This window comes from Parambassis ranga, chromosome 13, assembly GCF_900634625.1.
Source record: "Parambassis ranga chromosome 13, fParRan2.1, whole genome shotgun sequence".
NCBI lineage: Eukaryota > Metazoa > Chordata > Actinopteri > Ambassidae > Parambassis > Parambassis ranga.
Window position 1 is genome coordinate 5,942,648 of NC_041033.1, and position 15,611 is coordinate 5,958,258.

Here is a 15,611-nt window from a genome sequence, read left to right on the forward strand (position 1 = left end):
AAATGTGAATATTCTCTGAAATGAAAATTTATTAGCATCTGCACCAGTCCTCCTACTCAGGCATATCATCATTATTTTCAGTATTGTCTTTCCCACTGCTGCTGTCATTATCACCACCATCACAAGCTTCATTCTCTGTCCTTCCCTGTGCCATGTACGCATTGTTTAACTCCAGGAGGTTGCGGGATTGTGGGTAGATTTACCACACACTCAGAGGACAAAGGAAGACATGGCACCATTATTCTTAAGCTTTTTTAGTGTGTTTTTCCTTCAGCACTTGAAATGAATAAAAAAACTTTTCTAACTTTCCATCAGAGGTAGGTCATGATAAATGCATGGCAGAGTCTATCTTGGGAGAAAGTTGTAGGAACCTCAGGAACTCAGGAAGGTTTGAGCTTTGAGCTTTTCATCATCGTCTGTCTTTGTACTACAGCTGTGTGACATAATTCAGGTTGTGTCTGCAAAAAAATGACACAGATATGGTGCAACGGGCCATAGCTGCAACTGTATAAGCCTAGGACAAAGAGCAAAGGAAGCCTACCCAGGGGAAAGCACTTTGCTCACTCAGAAAGAAAGAGAGAATAAAAAAAATGAAGCTAGTGTCTGTGAGTGTGTGCGTGTCCTCAGCTTGGCCTTTTGAAACAATCCTGCAGAGAAAGCTCAAAAATACATCCATTAAGTGGAGTTTGAGTGACAGGAAGATAAATGTGACAAGAAAAGCAAAATTGCGAAAAATAAGCAGACAAAACACATACATTCAAAAGTGTCATACATGATTATCCAAAAGCCCTAAATGTTTCATGATGTATTTTTTAAGACTTTGACTTATAGAAGATTTTAAATGCAGCTTCATTTTGAGTCAACTGAGACATCAGAAAGCAGCAAAGAAGAATTATGAATGGAGCAAGAGCATGAAGTGGATTGTGCATCAAGCAGAGAGCTCAGCAGGGGTACTGCAGGGACAGTTTTGAAAATGCTGACTACCACAACAGCAAAACTAAGAATGCTGTTGTACAAACATGACACAATGAGTTTCTGGACAGCAAACAGCGTGTAACAAAAACACAGCGGAACCAAAGACACTGTCAGCATGAAAATGGAAAACATAACTCTGCATAATTCCACATATTCTATGACTAAGATCGGCTATCTTTTTCGATTATTTGCTAAATGTAGTTGCATAAAAATGCACAAAAATGTGAAAAGATAATTCACCATAACTTGACTCTTTGTGCATTAAAACGCCATTTGCATTAGAGCTGCATCAGGTTGAGAAAGAAAAAGAAATACTCCTTTATTTGCCCTGCATGGTACCTTGGGTAAAATCTATAATGATTTAATGGAAGTTGGTGCCCCGCCTGGCTTTACATTAAAAAAAAAAAAAAAGGATTTGCATGTGCAGTACTGTTTCATTATGCGAGGCTCTGACAGGCACTTTCCACTACATGAAGTGAATGGCATACCTTTGCTGTGTTGTCACTTTGGCAGGCGTCTTTACTGAATACGGGCCCCAGTCTTAATCTGAATAACAGTAGAGAGGATTTGCATCTAATACTTGGAAAAGCCCAGCTACAGGGTCGATTTTAAAGAATTCATTATTATGCGTCAGCCATAGATTTCTTGACATGAACTAATGCCCATGCTACAGTCTGTGATTAAATTTAATCATAAAATAAAACCCATAAAATATCTTTAGATTCACACAATTCACGCATGCTGATGTTTCAGAAGATCACCACATATGTTTTTATTATTTGAGACTTCATGGCTTTAAGGTTGTTTTTATTCTGCTCCTATAGACCAGAAATTTCTCAGGCAGAAAATGATTCATTGTGTGAAACTATGTCTGTTCTGTCATTTAACTATTTAGAATGTATTATTCACACTACAGAAAATCATTCCACTTGCTCTTAAGTGAGTTTATTCAGTGGACTGATTAAGTAACCACAGTTTTCAAATCATGTGAAAGGATCAGGTGTTTTCTGTAGCTACTTTTAAAGCGTACCAGGCTGTTAGTGCTAAATTATGCAAAATAAAAAAAAAAATCCTGATTCAAAAGATGTAACATGGGAGAAAAATAAGAAAATAAATGTTCCAAAAGAAGCTGAGTGAAGCAGAGTTCAGAGAGGCTGATACATCTCTACACAAAGAGAGGAAGCCAAATATTTAGGAATGCAGATTTAAGAAAATATTTGATAAATGACATATTTTTTGCACTACTTTGAACTGCTTGAAAATGATTTCAGAAGAATTTTCTTCTTACTTGTAAGAGTGACCTCTCCACTCCCATGACCTCACATGTATTCTCGTACTGCACAACCAGAAACACTACTAGCTTTAATTATAAACCTAGGCCTCTCCTCTCACAACAAGAGCAAGGACAACATCAATACAGGAAGCTAGTAGAGTTAAGTGTGACTCCTAAACTGATGCCACCTACAGTTGGGTAATGTCACACATCAAGATGGACAAAGATACGAGTGAATGTGTGGGGTGGGCATAGAGTCACCAGTGGACCTATACCCAGGTTCATATCCCTGCAAAGTCAGCTATTGCAGGAACTATGGCATTATTCTGTGTGAGTCAGGGCGGGGCTTTACATCGCAATTGTGGCTCACCATTATGATGTTGGTCAGCCATCACAACAGATGATGATATCATCCTTTGACCTACTTCTAATGCCAAGCTGACTGTCTCTTTAGCATGAGCCTGAAATCCGGCTCAAGCTGCGTTTGTATTGGTATAAAAATAAACTCTGAAAAAGGAGCACCCAGGACCATTTCTTGCATAATAGGGCTTTATTTGTTATGTCAGTATTGATTGAGGTAAGCCAAACAATCAAAATAGAAAGGCATGGCTGCACTGTGAATCCCCTTTGATAATACAATAGGGCCTAAAAGATGAGTGTGGTCCATGGAGCAGTCAATGGAGTGTGTCTGCCAACTCTTTTTGGTGCATTCTTCCACGGCTGATTGGATAACCATAGTGGTTTCTAATCCTTTTAACCCCAGTACAGTATGCTTTTTCACATCACTCCCAGTGGCAAACCACACACACATACTCACACACACTGACAAATGGACACACACACACAAACATACTGTTAGATAGAAACCCTAATGACACCTATAAACACAAGCCTAACACAAAAACTCCCAGCTTTTCTCCAAACATGGCAAACATATACCACAAAACTGCTCTTGTATATGATTTATTTTTGACAGGCTCTCTTGCAGGAGTATGAAAAGTCAATGGAAATGCCCTGAAGAAATAAAACAAGACATTATTTCTGAGGAATGGCTTATAAGGAAAAGAACTGAACAGCATAGTTAAATAGACTGAGCGGTTCCTCTCCTTTGGTTCCTTATTGTTTGAAGACACAAAGGAGGACCGTTACTGCCATTTCTCTAAGGTACTGTGTGTTTGTACTTTGCCACCTGTTCCTAGTCTTTGGGTACAGTGTTTACCTCCGGCACACCACATTGTGTTATGTCCTTCAGCACTTTGAGAGAAAGCTATAAGATGCAAATGCCGGCAATCCTAGTAGCAACAGCACTTAGTAGACAACTTCAAAGCCTTTAAATGCACATTAAACGGCAAGTACAGGTCAAAATGTGGATTTGAACGTGTCGCGTAATCGTTTCGACGCTGATGCTCATAAATCTTGGTAGGGCATGATGGGAAAAAAAGCACAATGCTTTAATGTTCAATATAATGAAAATATTCTACTCCAGACTTCTGCAGCTATATCTGTTCCATGATCAGATGGCATTGGACATGCAGCACATCCATATGTCCCCTTCTGGAAAAACTAAACCAGTGGTCATTTCCAAGAGTTTAAATCAAGGCAACTGGATTAAAGGATTGTTTTGTGAAGATGTTTCGCCACTCCTCCATGTGGCTTCTTCAGTTCAGCAGAACTGATGTAACCAAACATCTTGTTTATTCATGTGGATGTGTTGAGTCTCGCAGCTCCACATTCAAAAGCATATGAATAATGAAAGACCACTTAGTTAACTCAAGGCTTTTAATGTACATGTGTATATTAATGAAAGACATCTATGTATGATGAATGGAACAACTTAGACATGCAGTCCATTTTATTAATGTGACAGCATCTAATGGTGTCATTTGTATGAGCGCCCTGGTTGTAGTCATAATATCGCTAGATCTGACCTCGTCACAAAGCACTTTTAACTAGGCTGAAATAAAAGTGTTACTGGATGGGCATACACAAGATTACAGAGTAGACTCCAGACCACCTGCTCAAGACATAAATGAAAGAGACATTATGAGAGAAAATTGAAGGAAAAAGTTCACACAGAGACGGGACATGCTGATGGCAACGTAGAAGGAGACCAGGAGGCCAGCGCACACACCGTAGCTCTCCATCACTGTCGTGGGTATGTCTGAATGGAGCCGTGAGGCTCATTAATGTAAAAGTGACCTATGTCTGAATGACAGAATGCTGCCACTTTAACAGATTGATGAAGCCAGTGATCCCCATGTCTGAAAAGGGCTTTCAATTGTCAAAGAATGTACAAAAGTGGTTGATTTTGATTAAACCCATACAACTAATAAGCCCAGTGACCCCTGGCATTTATCTGTTGCCAAGTATATTTGGGCTGAGGAAAAAACTGCAGCTCCTTTAAGTGGTCACTTGAGTCTGTGTACAAAAATGAGTCAATCTCCATGTGAAGATGTTCAACTTAAGTGTAAAGTAAACATATTTAGAAACTAGAACAAACGTGGGTGTTGTCTCAGCTTCAGTTCCACCACTTAACTTAACTGGGAGTGATGGCTGGATCCTCCCACATCCAACTTCAAAACCAATGGGTGATGTCACCGAAGGTTAATCCATCTCTGTTTACCATCTGTGTTTGCAGCCCACTGCTAACACATCATATTAACAATATGTACTGTATATAACACAACTTTTGGAAAGTGCAGGAAAAAGATCATGACAACACTTTACGGAGACTCTATGGCCTCATACGGTGTTTTTGCATTTATAGCAGATGGCTAAATGACTACTGAATGATTAAAAAAAAACATTGTTTTATCAACATATTCCTTTCCTACATTTCCATTTTGCACTTATCAAAAATTCTATTTGCAGTGTAAAAACAAATGTCATCAAATAGCAACTTATTCTCAAGGTTTTATTTGCATTCTCCCACTTCATTGATGTGCAGTCAGGCAGATACTAGCAAATGCCTCCCCCTGTCCTCAGGTGATGAGAGAACCTTTGTATGCAAACCGCCTTTTTAAATGTGAGTGCACCGCAGTGCTTTAGCTAATGTAGTTTAAGTGCTGAACATCAGGTAATAATGGCTTAGTCAAGCCTGCAATGTACTCCTGGGTAAGACCCAGCCTCTCTACAAGCCCAAAGGTGGAAGCCGACAAGAGGGCTTTGTCGAGGGTCAATGGGAAATAAAAAAAAAAAAAGTTTATGAATGAGGGATCAATAGCTAAACTGCTCACTAAGGGACCTAATTTAATTGGAGGTAATCGTATATCACGCAGAGACACAAGTAATTGAAAACAATGCTGTTCCACTGGGTAGAGGATTATATTGAAGTGAATAGGAATTGTTAATGGTAAATGAGACAAGCAGCACTGAATTACTTTACAATGTTAATGACAGCATGCTTTATGAAGTCACAAGTACTTGAGTTAAACTTTTTTTTTTTGTTACATCTGACACATTTTTGCTATACAAATCAGAGGAGGATTGTAGAGCAAGTAGGCCACAGAGTCATCCGCAATTCCTCAAATGCCAAATACTCAAGAGAGAAACTAATTAATCCCCAACACCTTTACCACTGTGGCCTTTTCATGTCCTTTTCTTTTTGAAATGGAAAGTAAAACTCAGTTGGATAAAGCAGATCAAAACATGCTGCCATTAAGGGCCATTTAGAGGCACGTCTTTGAAACAAATCAACACTGTTTCCCCCTGGGGAGAACCCAACGTTTCTCTGGCATTAGTGCCAATACAAAATATGGAAATGCAGCGCAAAATGCACTCAAGTCAATATCACAAAACAATTAAGTATACTTTTGTAATATTGATTCAAATTTATTGGAGGATTATCATGCCTTTTGATTTAAATAGAATTTGGCAGGCTTTAATTAATTCTAACATTTACACCAATATTAATAAAATGTGCATTTTCTATTCATGGTAATATGATTTTTCCTTTCTTTTGCCAGAATTTACTAAACATGATTACTTTTCTATACCTCATATAGTATATGTACAGAAAACCATAAACCTTTTACTCACTACTTCACATTGCAGCTGCACCATTCACCATGTTACACAATCAAATCGTCAAAGGCCACCCACAGATACATTCTGCTTAATTGTAATGGCAGCATCATGATGATACAGAACCATGAGAGTCAGCTGTCCTGGTGGGAAAAATGCACTCCTCACTATCAAATTAGACAAATCTTAGTAATGAGTGTCAATGGGAGATTTTTAAACCATCAGATGAGTATTGTTAGGCAGACGGCTTTTATCGTCAATAACACGGTCCTAGATTTGGCATTTAGATTTGATTTGTGACCTTATGGTGATTAACAAAGCTGGTAGTCGGAAATTTCTCTACACTGCATGTTAAAATGATCTTAAACACAGTGTGCATATCTGCTTTGGTGGACTCCTTTGTATTGCTATATTTGAGAATTGCTTTGCTGCATTACAAAATATAATAAAAGAGGTATCACTGAGCTTTACTTGTGAAGGATTACAGGATTACTTTATACTGTTGGAGTTGCAAAATGTAGCCCACTTCCAGCAGTGTGGGCGGTACAGTATGCAGTCCCCTGTGGATACAACACAGACAGTCAATGCACGGTAGGCTACTGCTGCCTCTCAGCAATTCAAGCAAGCCTGCACACTGGACTCCATGTGATGAGTATGACAGGGACTCATATCTGAGCTGTTCACGCTGACAAATGATAAAGAACTTCATTTTTTTCCTTTATGGTAAAAAATGAATTCCATTCTCTGGAATGGAAAGATAAAATGTTTCATTTTTTCCTCATTTTAGTAACTGACACCTACACCTACAAGAGTTTGGTATCAGTCCTGATTGTTGACCTGCATGCAACGAGGGACGCCTAGATCAAAAGTCTATCAAAGGTGAACCGGCTCGCCTCCGGTCATCCATTTTCTTACCCTTATCCGGGGTCGGGTCATGGGGGCAGCAGCCCACCTCCAGCCCAGACCTCTGTCTCTGTCTCCTGGGTCACCTTCACCAGGTTTCAATTCCAAGGTGTTCCCATGCCAGCCAAGACATGTAGTCCCTCCAGTGTGTCCTGGGTCACCACCTCAACAGGCTCCTTTCAATGTGGAGGAGCAGCGGCTCTACACTGAGCTCCTCCTGGATAGCCGAGCTCCTGACCTTATCTCAAAGGGAGATCACCTGGCTGCCGTTACCAACCCTAAAACATGTTTGCAACTACACAGTGTAGAATAACTACCGTTGTAGCTTATATGCCACTTATCAAACTGAACAGTGGATTTTAAATATGGATGGACAAACTTGGCAGATTTTTTCAGCTGAAGAAGCTCCTATTCTGAACAAAGTACATGCTTATAGATCACCAAACCTGCCTGCTCTTTGACACAAAGCTAAGGTTTTGAGATTTCCTCATTAGTCCTTATTTCTTTTGAGAGCACTAATGAGATGTATTTTAACTGTTGTGCCATTCAGAGTGTGTATCATCTGATATCAGCTCTGAAGGGCTTTGTGATTATTAATTGTGGTTTGAAATAATCAGATTCATGCTGTAATTGGCTTGAAAAAAATGATTCCTCATCATCAGTAGCCTCAGGTACAACTTCATTTGCATCACAACCTTTCAATATCAAGGATGTACCACTGAAAATAACCTGTAAGTCAGCGGCAGACACGTGATGATGAGACAAAAAGAGACACTACTGTCCATTACTTACATCCTCGAAAATGTAGGTCCATCACTAAAGACTAAAAAAACAGTTCACCAAGAAGCTGATATTCTTTTCCAAAGATTGTAAAATCACATTTTCATATTTATTGTACTTATTAGCCATGAACAAATTAATACATTTTTATTAACACTGCCACACTAAGCTTTTTAGTTGAGAAATTAAGCCAATGCAGGCTCCAAAAAAGGCTGTATAAACTTTCCCTTGGAATATAATGTATTAATTGTATTAATTAGTTGATTGTGTATCCATGTAATTGCAGACTTAATAAAAAAACAAGCCAATAACTGCATAAGCAGCTGAAGGTAATGCTAGGAAAATTAAATATAATATTCGATAAACCTGCCTAAACTGCCAAATAAAACATGCACCAGTGCACAGTGCTGCTGGGGTCTGTAAAGGCACATAATCCTAATAACAACAGAATCAATGGAAATAAATATAAACAAAATAAAATAAATTGATAACAAAAACTGACATAGCATATTCTGAACAAACGTGCTTTGATCTGCTTCACTGATGATGCACATGCCATCTGCCTGTAGAGTTCATGTCAGTGGGTCAGTAAGCAGGTTTATTTATTTTTTGCTGATTTTAGAAGAAAATGTGTGGTAAACAATGACTGTGCTCATCCAGGACTATTACTTACTGCAGGCCTCTGTAATCTGCTTTAAAGCCATGTGGATTTACAGCTGCAAGGACACAAGTCATCACAGCTCAAACCCTCATGTTTCAGCTTTAATTTGAATTCATTCCCTGACTGATGGAGAGATTTAAATGTATTTAACCTGCTTCCACAGCTGAATGGAGCTCAAGCTCTATTTTCATGTCAGGGGCGCTTAATTATTATGATTATTTCATTTTTTTTTTAAAGATTTTGATTCAGGGTCCTGCTTTGTTTTTTGAAGTTTTAAAGCTAAACTGCAGCAAATGAGCCAGTTTAATGGCAGTGAAGATGGAAACTTTCAGTAAAGAAGTCTTGCTCTATAAGCAGCTCTACTGATGTTGGCAATTAATCACAGTGGCACATAAGTAATGACACTAAACTTCTTAAAAATTAAAGTGTCATTATGTTGACAAAGCCCAGTGAACAGGAGCTAATAAAGTAAGAAAGACATACACAAGGGGCTGCTTTATACCACACACAGCCCAGTACATATGGACAGTAATTTGAAGCATGCCCTTTTAATACTACATATCCTGCAACTCCGTGGCACTCTGACATTTTGAGATTTTCTGAAAGCAATAAGAATACTCCTTCGCTGCACTTGGACTGCCATCACCTATAGGTAGCCACGGGCTGTGAGAAATCGCTGAGTAGTTTAAATATGCACTTAGAGACAGTCTGCTCTGCCTAACAAAAGCCTGGGTAAAGAGGGAAATGGAGTGGAATTGCTTTTAGGGAGAAGCACTACTTTAATATTCAGTTGTATCAAAAAACATTCCAGTTCTGGATTCCTTGGTTGAGTTATTCACAAAAACATGTTGAAAGCACGTAATAAAGAGCTCACAGTGTCCTGGTATGTTTTGTTAAAGTTGAAGCAGCAAACATCAAACCACAGAGCTGAGAGCATATCTGGGTTGGAGTCTTTGAATGACGCTCAGACAGCCCTCTGAAACGTACTGGAGTGTGAGCTTAGGGTGAGAGCATCAGAACTCTGCTCCTGTGCCATGTCAAAAGACTTTGCACTGTCTCTGCAGGCCATTATTCAGATCCTACTGACCAAGATGAAAGACTTGTGTGCAAGTTGTGATGACTTGCAGCTGCTACTAAAGACTTTAGAAAACTTTGCAGTATTGGCAAAATATCAACCAAAACCCAACTCCCTGTGTCGCCAAAGCATCCCCTACCCGCCTCCTTCCACCCCTCCCCAACCCACCTCTGCTCTGTCCCAAGCCAAAAATGGGGACAAGACGATAATGACCCAACTGGCAGCCACTCAGCTCGCCCACTGTACCGTCATGAGCGAAAATGAAATTGATTTGAAAATCCTACGTCGGCCCAGGCTGGAACAGAAGGGATTATTGTGCTGATTGTACTAATACTGTGTCCCTGCCCTCCTTCTTCCCTCCCACACTAATTCCAACCATCATACTCCTCTCTTCCCTCTATTTATGCCTCTCTTTCTTACTGAGTGCTCTTTGGCCACCATTTTTCCCCATAACTACGTTTTTTTCTTTTCTTGATGATCCTTTTGAAGAAAAACTCCCTCTTCACATCTGCTCTGTGAAACAGGTTAAGAGCACAACTGGACAATTCAGTGCTGTCAAACAGAACAATGAAGAAATGGAGGGACTGACAGATGCCTATGGCTTTAAACTAAAAAAAAAAAAAACTCTCACTGTGCTCTGATAAGCAAGAGAAAGAAATGTAGAGGTCCCTCGGGGGTAGGGCATCATAAACTATGTTGCACCATTGCCCTCTGCCCGGAAATCCAAAAATTGATCTGTTTTCCCTCAGTTTTCCTCCCTGCACATGGAATACAGTCCGGACTGTATTGCTTAAGTTTCATTTTACCAACACTTTGTAGTGTCTGTGAAAATTAATATCTGCATCATGATTTAATGTGACAGAAGTGTTGACAGGTCAGTTTATGGAACAGTGATAGAACACTACACTGCTATACACAACTGCATGTGGTTCAATAAGTCATAATGTGTGGCCCCAGACCCCATCCCTCATTAGCCTGAGCCAGTTATTTATTTTATCTAAATTTAGTTATTTAGAATTCAGCATCTATTAACATTCTTAGCACAAACTTCTTTATTTTATGCACAGTAAAAAACTAAAGTTATAAAACAAAATAAAAAATAATAATAACAAAAAATAATTATTTACAAAAGTCACATTGTTGTGTTTGTCATCCACTGTGTGTGATGCTGCCCGGGGCTATTGTCCATTGTATTGTGCTCAGGAACTCTGGGCTTGAACTTCCTTAATATAGTAGAATATGAGGACTGGTTTTATAACACTGTGAGTGTTGATCAATAAAAATAGCATAGAATTCATTCATGTGTTATCAGTGCTTTGGAATGAACCTGAATGATTGATTTTACACACAAAATCTAATCAGAAATACAGGCTAACATTTGGGGTGTGTGGTTTATTGTTGTATTGCAACTTTTATCTGCATTAAATTGACTTACAATAATAAAATGTTATTGCAGAGAAGATATCTCCTGCATGCTTTTCATGCAGATTTGGTGAGATTGCTGCCACCTGGCACTGTGGGAATATACTGTCTGATCAGCTTTCCTCACAGTGGAAAATGCTGGGAATGTCAGCTAATTTGCAGCATCTGGAAATCTTTTGTTTCAGCGTTGGAAAAGTGCAGTTCTTTGGAGTGTGTCTAGTGCACACATCAGCACTCAATGATGCAGAATCCATCAGAGTTCAATAGTTGAAGCTTCAATAATGCAAATTGAAGTATTCACGATTCTCTGGCATTGCAAATGGTATTAGAGATTGGATTAGACTAACATCATGTCTTATGTAGCTGTCAGAGCCCTCTGGCAGGTTTCACATACATGATATTTGGCTCGAAATAAAGGTAGAATTCTGGAGTAAGTTATGATGAAGATCCTTCAGGGGCAAGCACAAGTGCAGAATCATCTTTCCTAAAAGTAACAAGCTAGGCAGAGTGTATTGTCAAAGCGCAGATAATTGACCCAGAGGAGTGTGATCACAGACACTGTGTCATCAATGCTGTAATAAGAAATTGTCAATTATCAGGGCTTTGCCTGACACTCTTCCTTAAGGCCAATGCATAAAAAAAGGACAAAAAATTAAAAGTAAACTATTGTGACACAAAAAGAGCTTCAAACAATTCGAACAAACTTTTCTTTGTATTTTTAGATTTATATTGTGACAAGAAGGAGTAGAGTTAGATTTCACTTGTTGGCATCATCCTTGTAAAAAGATGAAAAAACACAGTCTAAGTCAACACGGAAGGAGGCTCTGAAATATGAAATGTTTTCCTGTGACCCAAATCTTATAAGTATGAAACATGACTGCTGGGATACAGGCCTAGATATAATACAGTGCGACTTATGTTCATGCTTTCCAGGGGCAAATGTCACTTCAGGCAGAATTTTCAGAAGAAGAAGAAGAAGAAGAGGAAGAAGAAAAGGAATTTGGAGGGTCCAAGTCTAAAATAATCTTTGAGTTAAACAGAGAGCAGGCAGAACATTGAACAGTGTAAAACTTAGGGTGCAGGGTGCTTATATGCTTCTGGGAAAAGTATGTTACACAACACTGACACAAGATCCAAGAAACCATATTATGAAACCTTGCTGCTTGTGCTTACTTAATCCTGTGTCAGATAATCTCACTTCACACTGCAACTGATGGTTGAGGTGACAACACGTAAAGCCACTGTCTTTAGGAGAATGATCTCTTTCAGATTAACCCTTTTATGACCTGCTTCAAAGGTTAAGATGAAGCCTTAATCTGAAAATATGAGGCCGACGTAAAAGGACAACAGGCTGCTGGATTTCAGTCTTTGTGAGCTACAACAGAAGCCTGTGAAAAATCAATTCAGATTCGCCGCTGATCCATATAGGCGGTAACAGTTGGTGGAGATATCCGTCAATATTTAGCTTATGTACACTTGTGATGGAGGAAGAATGGGATTCTGCGAACACAGCGTGCCGAGGTGTCACAACATGCCGAGGCTTTGGTTTGTGTGTCTGTCACAACAAACCATTGGCAGATATAGTAAAAATCTCAGGATTCAAATGTTTTATGAATAATTCCTGATGTAATTCTGCCCACTAGGTTCTCTAATGCATCCTGTGGTTTAAAAAGCTGTACAACCCAGACTAAAATAATGCATTAGTCATGGCATCAAATAATCTGCAGGCATAGAGAGGCTTGAATAAATACTTCTGACACAGAGTGTTACAATAGTGCTACAAATCTAAAAGTTTTGAATTGAATGATTTCGCGTATTTATTCAGCATGACACAGTCCTGGGAATCTGGTAAAAATAAATTTCATTTTCTCATTCCAGTAGGGCAGCTTGCTGCTGCTGTGTGCGTGTTCTGTCACAGCGGCCGTTTGGCCACATACTGCGTTTTCCTGCTCCCACCCTTTCTCCTCTCGTGCCATGAATGTCACGACTGCAGCCATGGGCTCCACTAAAGGAGCTGGGGCCTTATTACGCCCCCAGGTCACCAATATCCCCTCAGCCTTCACAAAAAAAGCAAAGCTTACAGAATCAGATACACTGTGTAGCTCAACAAATTACTCGCCAACGGCCTCCCGCCCCTGCTCAAACTTCTTGCATTTTAGCCCTCATGCTTTTTTTTTCTTCCTCCTCCTGTATCCAATTTGTCAGGTGGAAACTGGGTGTGAAAAATGGCTGCATTTTTCAACAGAGCCACGGGGGTCTGAGTTGCAGTTTATCGCCGCCTGACTGACAATAAATAAGACAGACCATAAATCCCAACAGGATGCATTACAAGTGTCAAATTAATTATGACACACTCTGAGTGATCACCACAGATGATTATTCAAACATCATTTATCAGGGCTAATAGCGGTAAAATAGTGGGCAGCTTTCTTGGAAAGGAGAATCTAATTTGGTTCTGGCTGAGTGCAAAGCATGCCATCGCCTTTTAAAAAGGAAGCAGACTGACTGGGTGACTAAATGGCTGAATATAGCAAAGACACAGTCAATTGGATTTGGAAAGTGAAACAAATAGCTGTGACCTCCTGCTAAGTTCAACAGTAACTGAGTCAATTGACTAATCTGATCAGCAGATACCTGAATAGATGGCACCTGTTTGCAAGAAGGGATCCATTACAAGGATTCTTTTAGTGAGTGTGTGGGGGACATGTGTAGAAGTGTGTGTGCGTGTGTGTGTGTGTGTGTGCAGGCTTTTTGACAGGTAGTGTTAAAGGTCTGTCCTGTAATTGCATTTTATATTCTCACACTCATTAAGCAAGGCTGGCCGATGTACTGTAAATAAAGCATGAAAGAGGAGTGAGGGAGTGCTGCTGGAAATCAATGTGATTGAGTGTTCTGTGTGCAGCCTATTATATCAGTGGATTTCCCAACAGTGTAGTGTACAGTACATCCCATTTTGGGGGTGGGTGGGTGGATGAGGGGGTTGGTGAGTGACAGGCAAAGCTCATTGTTTACCAAAAAAAAAACAATCTAAATCCCTTCCTTTGCATTTATAGCCTTCCACAAACACATGGCTGGGATCACGTGGTCTCTGACATCTGCCCAGTAGTATCGCTATAAGACGGTAGTTGACAGCTTGCATTGTCTGAGAAGTGATTAAGTGGGATGTAAGGCTACAACGGATACAATATCTGAATCTAAAAGGAGACCAAAGTGGATTTGGAGGCTCGTGGTTTAAATTAATAGTGAGTTTGAATCAAATTACTGTATTTCTATCTTTTCTTGTTGACACCTTGGTGATACTTCACAGTTTGCATCCCCTACAAACATCCCACAGGGATTTTTAAAACAAGACTGCACAGTTCTCCTCTCATCTGTGCCTGGAATCCTCCTCTTTGCCGTTAAAGCACACACACACACACACACACACACACACACACACACGGACAAACAGCATGTCCGCACACCGTGACGCACTTTGCCTTGTCAAGAGGGTTTCTGAAGTTTCAATAAAGCGTCGGTCACCGCTGCGGTGCTCAGTGCGTTTAATCCCCTCATTAAATGCCACATTAAAATGTAGCCCATGCATCCATAGGATTGTGTGGTAAGTGATTATATTCATATATTTGTAATGACAGGCTACGTTATAAAGATAGGACTGTCTGCTGATGTAAAAGTTCAACGCGGATCAACTCACATCCAAACATTTCGCATCCTTCTCTCACTTCTTAAAGGGTTAAAACGATACAAATCCTTCAGAAAAAGACAAGTATTTTGGTTATATGCACATGAAATGTTCCCCTCTGGCGCTGTTGCACGCAGCATGCCGGACAGATGCTGCTGTGCATCCGGAGGGACGCGGGGAGGAGAGGAAAGTTGGAAGAGGAGTCTTACCTTATGATCGCCGTGTCGCCCTGGCGGACGGTGATGTTGTCCGTGGCCCGCTGCATATCCACACTCCGGACGGGGAATCCTGTGGGGATAAGACATAGCAGTCTGAAAAAAGAAGCCTGCAATTGTCTCCAGCACGATTTGCGTCCGACTTGCATTTTTTTTTTGAAAAAAATAAAGAGAGCGCGCGTTTCGGGAGCGATTAGATCCAAGGGTGAAAAGGGTAGAACTGAAGAGTATAGTTGTCCAGACTTGTGGTGAACGCAGAATGTGTTCGGGTCCAAAGCAGTCCCGATAGGATAGGTTCCCTAAAATACTTTTGGAACGAGAGAAAAAAAACGTGCGGGGTCCACGCTCTGTAGTCCAGTGATGCGTAATACTCTCCGCGTAAAAAGGGACGGCACAGCCAGCAGCGGCGATGGAGAGAGGCAGGCTTCTGTTCAGAGTCTGGGAAAATCACCCCCCACCACCACCACCACCACCTCCACATCCTCTCTCTCTCTCTCTCTCTCTCTCTCTCTCTCAGATTATCCAGCCGTCTGACTGTGATGCTCCCCTTATTGGTTGTCAGGACAACAGCACCACCTGAGGACCCTTTCAGTGAGACACAA

The 15,611-nt window shown here is 40.3% G+C and overlaps 1 protein-coding gene across 1 annotated transcript in view; it reads right to left on the reverse strand.

Annotated features, from left to right (window-relative positions):
- The window catches only part of lsamp (limbic system associated membrane protein), a 178,815-nt gene extending 163,410 nt beyond the window's left edge, over window positions 1-15,405 (reverse strand). The window contains exon 1 of the mRNA XM_028420577.1: window positions 15,004-15,405. Within this exon, the coding sequence (XP_028276378.1) occupies window positions 15,004-15,158 (155 nt within the window). The 5' untranslated portion in view covers window positions 15,159-15,405. The remainder of the gene's footprint in view (window positions 1-15,003) is intronic.
- Between the last annotated feature and the right edge of the window lie 206 nt (window positions 15,406-15,611).